This window comes from Neltuma alba, unplaced genomic scaffold (genome assembly GCF_004799145.2).
Source record: "Neltuma alba isolate B1F8T4 unplaced genomic scaffold, ASM479914v2 tig00012600_pilon, whole genome shotgun sequence".
Lineage (NCBI taxonomy): Eukaryota > Viridiplantae > Streptophyta > Magnoliopsida > Fabales > Fabaceae > Neltuma > Neltuma alba.
Genome location: NW_021637049.1, coordinates 118716 through 126394, shown reverse-complemented (window position 1 = coordinate 126394; position 7679 = coordinate 118716). Strand labels below are relative to the sequence as shown.

At 37.8% G+C, this 7679-nt stretch overlaps 1 protein-coding gene across 1 annotated transcript; it reads right to left on the bottom strand.

Annotated features, from left to right (window-relative positions):
* Positions 1–4888: 4888 nt before the first annotated feature.
* On the bottom strand, positions 4889–6595 carry LOC114729080 (transcription factor bHLH96-like). The gene is made up of 3 exons (XM_028916036.1): positions 5903–6595; positions 5360–5743; positions 4889–5206 (listed from the first exon to the last, which is right to left on the bottom strand). The coding sequence occupies exons 1-3, from the start codon at positions 6305–6307 to the stop codon at positions 5111–5113; spliced, it is 885 nt and encodes a 294-aa protein (XP_028771869.1). The 5' UTR covers positions 6308–6595; the 3' UTR covers positions 4889–5110.
* Between the last annotated feature and the right edge of the window lie 1084 nt (positions 6596–7679).

Here is a 7679-nt window from a genome sequence, read left to right as displayed (position 1 = left end):
TTTAACGAATTTTGAATCAGGTCCCTATAGTTTTTTTTCTTTTTATCAGGTCCTTATACTTTTACCTTTTTTTAATTAGGTCCTTGTATTTATTTTTCTTTTAATTAAGTCCTTATAATTTCACTAAATTTTTAATCAAGTCCATGTAGTTTTAATTTTTATTTATTAATTAAATATAAACTTAATTAAATAGATTAATACTGAAATATAAAATATTAATAATTAAATTAAATTAATAATTATGTAATAAAAAAGTAATAGAATTAATTAATTCAGGAAAATTCTTTAGAACAATTAATTTTTTTGCTGAAAAAATTAAAATCATTATAATAATTCAATATCTCTAGAATATTATTGTTTATAAACTAATATTAAATAATATATACTATTTTATGTTTATATAATAGTACTATTAGAATTTATAAAATAAAGAATAAAAAATTCAGGGACTTAATTAAAAATAAGGTGAACTTATAAGGACTTGATAAAAAGAAAAATAAATACAATAACCTAATTAAAAACAGGTGAAAGTATAAGGACCTGATAAAAAGAAAAAAAACTATAAGGACCTGATTCAAAATTAGTTGAAACTATAAGGAGCTGTGGATTAATTATCCCTTTATATTATAGTATCTGCAAGTTATGAGTGATATTTCTCTTCTCATACGCTATATAATGCAGTGTGTATACTCACATTTGTTTATGTCGTCAAGGCTTTTGGAAGAACATTCTGTTAACATTTTCCCCTGGCGAATTGAAATGGCAAATGTACTTTTTTTCCCGAGAAAGCTGTCTCCTTTCCAAATCAATGATTTGGAACTCCCATGATATTCTTTGCGAGCGAGAGTTCTTGGATCATACCTCAAAACTAATAACCTGTACTGGTACTGGTTAGCTTAGTCAAGACGAATGTCTCCCAACAGCCATTATCTCTACCAAGCACTTTAAAATGTCTTGATTTGCCTTCAGGGTTAAATGAGATGAAGTGAAATGACCCCATTCCACGACGAAAGTCGAAGTTTGACAGGGGAGAGAAATAGAACAAACATAATGGGGCCCTAAAAATTAAAAAGGACGTTTAGAAACGGAGCCACAGTGGTGTCGATCGATCAATGGATAAGACAGCATTGGCCCTTGGAAAGCTTGTTAAGGCAAGGTAGGTTTGCCTCTATAAATCTTTCCTTTTTTTCCTAAAGTGAGAACAAAATCTAATGGATCTTCCATGACTTGGATGTGAAAATACATTCAATTGCTTATGATTATTACTGGCTGCACTGGTGGACCAAGCATATACACATCACTTACGAACCAATTTTACATATCCAGCAAGGTCAAATCATAATCATATCATCCTCTCTTCGAAACAGTATTTTGTCCACCCATACTCATGCTTTGAATTGTTTTTCAAAGCATCAATTTAGTACGTTCTCTGCGTGTAATACAGCAACGACATATCTACAATATTCTGGGGGAGATATAAAGATATCTATGGGCATAGGGGTGGCACATTGTATCAGACTGAAAGTGAAAGGATATTATCCTCTTCTCTTGTTTAATTTTTCTTGGGTTGAAGTTGACATGAACAAATGGGACGTTCGAGAGAAACCATCATAATTAAATTTCTCAATCATAAATTTGATGTCATGTCTTCATATGGTGACGAATTTTCCCCCAGTTATCACGGTTCAGCCGCAACAACGATATTACTATTAATAATTAATGTTGGACTCCTTAAATGGGCTATTATAAAAATCAAACCGAGGTACATCAATATATATATCGCCCTCTTACCCGGTTGAATTAATTAAGGATCATGAACCCATACACACGCATAAGTTCTGCTTTACACGTTGTTAAGGGAAAGTGTGCGCGTTAATCAGTAATTACCATATGATGATGCTGGCTAGAAGAGGATTTTTTCTTTGGGGGGGGGGGGGGGAGTTAGGCTGACCATATGTGGAACCAGAAGGGGCCACGAATGGCAGTGTGGCACGATAGTGCGAGGCCAATGATCATGGCCACTGAATCTGAGGCAGAGCGATTTATTGTTGGTGAAGACTTTCTTCTTCGGGACGAAAGTAGAAGAGTAAAGATACAAGAGCCATCTTATGCATTTGGCGGTATATGGTTTCAAAAATGGCATGCACATAATGACCTGTGACTTGGATTATTTGCAAAAATTAACTGTATATAAATAAAAATAAATATATATACACATATATTCTTCTCGTAAGTCTACGCCTCTGCGGGCTACACTTCTGTTTTAAAAATTTGCATATTTCTATGTATCTTATAGCTAATCCAGGTGGAACTTTTCGAATACGCGTAAAAGATGATCGATGCGGTCAAAGACGTCACAAATAATTTAGTTGTATTCAATTTTTTTGGGCCAAATAGTTGTATTCAATTGAATAAACAAATTATGCAAACTCCAGATTAAAATGAATTGACATGATTTATTGCCAAGTGGCTATCAACACCTAACTGATTTTTTTTTTTGTTTTACCAACATATATAGTTGAAAATTGTAAAGGAAACCCAAAAAAATTAAAATATAAATAAACCATGTAAATAACAGAGGGACAACAACTAAAAGAAATGATGATACGAGTTTCTTGAAAGATTTTCGGGGTGAATGAATTTTTATGATCGATGCTGTTCGTTTATTCTCATTGATTACTTCCTGGGGCAAATTATATAGGCAGGTTCTCCACTGGACCATGTCTTTAATTACTCCTCCGGTCCTTAATATAAGACCCATTTAATTAATTTGATTAGATTAAGAAAGTTAGGTAAGTTAGTTAATTATAAGAAAAGTGACATATTTTTCCTAAAATACCATAATCATCTTTCTTAATACCCTCTTCTTCTTCTACTTGATTATGGTTGAGGGAGTATCCATAAGGGTAATTTAAAGAAAATTAATAAATATGAAAAATGGGTCCTATATTTAGAATCAAAACCAACTCAAGAATTGAGTCTTATATTAAGAACCGAAGGAGTATTAATTATTGGTGATGCCCATGTCTCCGAGGTGGCCTAGTGATAAAGATGATGGCGTTCGACAACCCTTCAAAGCCGCATAATATATGGGTGAACAGTATAAATAGCTGGAGTGCTCCTCTCATTTGTTATATATGTTTGGTATTCTATCATACGTGCGTGACGTGCATCTTTGCCCATTGTTAGTTAAGGTTTCAGCTTCAGATGGTGTGATTGTCTGTCGGTTGCAACCTCTCTCGTTAATTTTCTTGGCCGATCCAATTCCTACAGCCAATGTTCGTACCCTTTAATTTGGTTCTAGTGTGATTAATATTCGAATATATACAAAAACTCGCGGAGCACTATTATTCTCTTCAGAATTCCAAACGGGTGGGCACTAATAGATGCATCGTGCAGTTGATGAGAAGCTAACAAAGAAATTAAAAAGGACGCTAAAAGAATATTTACATGTGGGAGACAAAATGGAAGGTACGTGTATAATTACCCATTCTCTAATTTAATCACTAGGAATGGTGGGTGTTGCTGTTAAACTGGTCGTAATGATTCTGCCCTGATCTCGATTAGAAATTTGAAACTTGAAACCCAATCCATATATAGATCTTCTTTCATATTTTGTTTCCCTTTTTGTTTATCTCTTTCTATTAAAGCCAGGGGCACGAATGAGAAGGTTTTGGGAAGAGGTAGCCATAGCTATGTAATTTCATAATCGGGCAATATAATGGAGTCTCCGAATGATTAAACTGCACTCCAGCTCATATTAATTTATATGTAGGGAGCTTGCTCGATTGGACAGCGTAACCGTGAAGGCCATCCAACTGAAGCTAGCTTACTATTATTCTTGGATTTCCTATAGTTAAAACGCCAGACCCCGAATGTCTCCCTTAAAATCATACACTACAAATTTTTCAAATGAAAATTGTGCGTGGATAATTTTCAAAAGAAATGTTGTTAAGGCTAGACATTATTGTTCATTATCATTAAAAAAATCGAAGGTCTCTAATTCAGCCTTGAACACGGAGATGATTAAGAGCATTAAAATGCGTAAAATTAAGACTACGCTGTTTCAAATGAGCAAATTTACGAACATTTCAGCCCCCCGAATGGCGTTGTGTGTGTGTGCGTGTTCGTTCTTTTATTATTCTATTGTTTACGGATGCCTGCCGTCGATTTACTGGAACGCTATTAGTTTATGGCCGTTGGATTTTTTTTTTGTTTCCCGAAATCTCTATGCGACAAGGCAATCAAAAGTACCGTACGATGCGTTCTCGAAATCTGGAGCAACTGAATAGTCTCAATTTCAGTCTCCGATAATTTATCGCCTGTTTCAAGCGAGAAAAGAAGGATTCCACTCGCGAGAGAGAGCATGTACGGGGCGAAATAAATTTAAAATGATGATCGGTTGCTGGCCAAAAATCTGATGGTTGGTGATTTCCAATCATATAAAGGTTGGGATTAGGTAATTTTGTTGTACGGGCAATATGTTATCTTGCCCCAATTGACCCCAAAAAAGACAAAAACCTCAATTCTAGCTATTTGCGTCCCGTATAAGCGATTCGAAACTTACTTCTTTTTTTATTTCCCAAAAAAAAAAAATTAAGTGAGAGTAATTCATTGTATCGTACATGTAATAACGCAAGGCATCAAATCTAATTCCAACGTAAGCAACATTAACATTAATTAATAATCCATCATCTATACGGATAACGGCAGGATATATAGGATGCCGTCCATAATTGAATATCCCCTTTAATTTTTGTTCAATGTTTTTTTCATTTGACCATTTGTTTAAGATTTACTTTCTGGGGCTAGTTTCCGACAGCTGGAGTGGCAAGGGAGGAAAGAAGAAAAATCTTGTAATTGCATTGGAGATGTGTGACGCATAGTCGCAGGGACAATGCTTTCAGCCACCATACATTACACAACAATACCGCATTTCTCCACTAAAATATTAATATCTTTTTTCATAATTAGTTATCTCACAGGGTCGATTGAGACGGCATCATAATTAGATTTAGAACGACACTTTATATCCCCGCCTTTCCAGAGATAAGATATCCCCAATATTAAAAAAAAAAAAAAGACGAAGAAGAGATCACATCTTCGAGTTTTAACAGAAAGGCGATTCCTCTTGGATTCTGCGCATTATTTCGTGCACAGCAGCAGCGATTTCATCCACCGTGTTCAGCTCACACCCATCTTCGAGCTGTTCCGTCCAAATCACAGATATAAAATTGTCAATTTCAGCATTCTAATAAAAAGAAGAAGAAGAAGCAGAACAGAGCGTAATCAAAATGGGGAAAGACCTCTTCAGTCATGGCATAAAATAATTAATAAAATGGAGAAAGTGGGAAGCAACCTTGACGCTGGCAGAGTGAAGGACCATGTCGTCGTGAGTCGTCACGTTAAGGTGGAGAACGGTGAGCCTGAGAGCTTGAAGGCCGACGACGATCTTGGTGAGCTGGCCGGAGCGTTTCTTGGAGAGTATCTTGAGGTTGGCGTGGGTGTCGACCATGGTGACTTCAATGTCTGCGACGGCCCATTGCTGGGAACTGGTGTTGCTCTGATTTGCATGGGTGGAGTACTGGGGGAACGTGAAGAACTCGGCGAAGGGCGAGCTGCACGTCCCGCACTCTTGCTCTTGTTGCTTCGTCCTCATCCTTCGTCCCTCCATTGACTGCAATAGCTGCTCTAGCTCCTTAACAAAGTTGATGGCGCCTCCTATTATAGAAGCTTGGTCCCCCTGTTTCGGCCCACAGAAACAAAAACCATGTTCTACGTCGGTAATAATATCATAATTAAATTAGGGCCTCATTCTTGACTTCAAAAATAAGGACCAAATTATTACAAACAGGACGGGCTGTACTTAGCAGAGAAAAAGGAGGTTGGAGTTTGAGCTGACCCTTTGAACGTAAGATGGAGGCATCAGGGAACGAAGCACCGCCAGGTAGTCATTCATCTGTCTCCGTCGATTGCGCTCCACAGCAATGTGAGTCATCCTCTGGCTCTCTAGGTCCTCCTTGTTCTTGGCGCTCTTGGTGCGACGTCGTTTACGACGACCCGAGGGAGCAGGGGAGATCAGTGATGGGCCGGCGGTGCAGGCCTCGGGAGAAGAGTTAGAATCCCAAGTTGCATGGACACGTCTGTCGTCTACGTTGCTGTTGATGAGCACTCCAACAGGGGCTTTCTCTTCTTCTGCAAGGAAGCCATGGTCGTCGGGGTTCCAAGCCGCGGCAAAGGAGTACGAGTCCTTGCAGCAACTATGTGAGAAGGGATCCTGCGAGAAAACTACAGTCTCTAGTGCCATTATTGCTCGCCTGGATCAGAATTTGCTGTGGTTCTCCCTGTTGCTCGCAAAGGACACACTACTTTTTTTTCCCCTCCCAACAAGGCACTGAGAGACAGAGTGAAAGACAGAGGCTGGAACGAAGAAAGGAAGATAAATAAAGATGTAGGGCTAATAGCGAGGTGCTGTAGAAGAGGAGTTTGGGGAAGGCAAGGAAGAAACTTGGAAAGGTAGCATAAGCTCAGAGGTGGAGCGGAATACGATCACAAATGGTCGAACAAACCGGCCTTTTATCCTGGACCCGAGGAAGAAAGTCTTGCAACTTGAAGCTGGATTATTCAAACAAACAAAATGCTACAGCAGCTTGCACGTGAGGTTTCTTCGCAAAACCCCTGCCTTTTATCCTTGACCGCCCACAAGTCTCACAACTCACAAACCACATCAAGAGCAGCTATAGATATAGGGACACACACACACAGGATTCTCTTGTCTCCAATTGCAAACTATATATATATATATATATATAACACACTACTCATGAACAACCTCTTTGCAGATGGATTTTATAAAATCTTACACTTTATGAACTGACAAATAGGATTTTGTTTGTTTTCTTTAAACAAGTGTGAATAAGATATACACACAAAATCTCGATTCGTGAATAGCTGTATCTTGCCCGTCGAACGACTCATATTCAACTGGTTCTAAACAAACAAAATGTGAGGGAGTGGAATATATTTTTGTGTGCAGCAAGTCCATTCTAATTAGGTGGGAAAGCTTACAAATACAAATAATGGTTGGTTGGCGAGGGGGCCAGAAACAACAGCCTCCGTGTATTGTATCAGATACCAGTTTCGTGAACGAAGCAGGGTGTGCACCGGGAGGGACGGGGACGGTCATCTCCCTTGTCGACATGCGGCTATTAAGTTCAGTTCAAGGGCTAGACAGTCTTTTAGCTGTTGAGGCACGCCTTCTTGCAATATTATATACTCCTCCGGTCCTTAATATAGGATCCAAATCTTAAGTTGGTTTTGATCCTAAATATAAGATCTATTTCTCATATTTATCAATTTTCTCTAAATCACCCCTATAGATACTCTCTCACCCATAATCAAGTAGAAAAGGGAGAGGGGGTATTAAGAAAGATGATTATGGTATTTTGGGAAAAATATGTCACTTTTCTTATAATTAACTAACTTACCTAACTTTCTTAATCTAATCAAATTAGTTAAATGGGTCTTATATTAAAGACAGGAGGAGTAGTTGTATATTGGCAATAGAATATGGAGAGCGGGGGGCGGTTTCATTTGTTAATAATTTGGTCGGATACATGGACATGAAAAAGAGAAAGGTGACGAAAAGCTGGAAATAACTCAGAGATTCTCAGAAAAAT

Bases quoted from the DNA above. Each gene is read 5' to 3' on its own strand.
- LOC114729080 (XM_028916036.1), bottom strand. From the start codon at position 6,307: ATGGCACTAGAGACTGTAGTTTTCTCGCAGGATCCCTTCTCACATAGT. The intron at 5,744-5,902 runs GTCAGCTCAAAC...GGGCCGAAACAG, and splicing joins CTCCATCTTACGTTCAAAGG to GGGGACCAAGCTTCTATAAT. The intron at 5,207-5,359 runs GTTGCTTCCCAC...TGGACGGAACAG, and splicing joins TTCACTCTGCCAGCGTCAAG to CTCGAAGATGGGTGTGAGCT.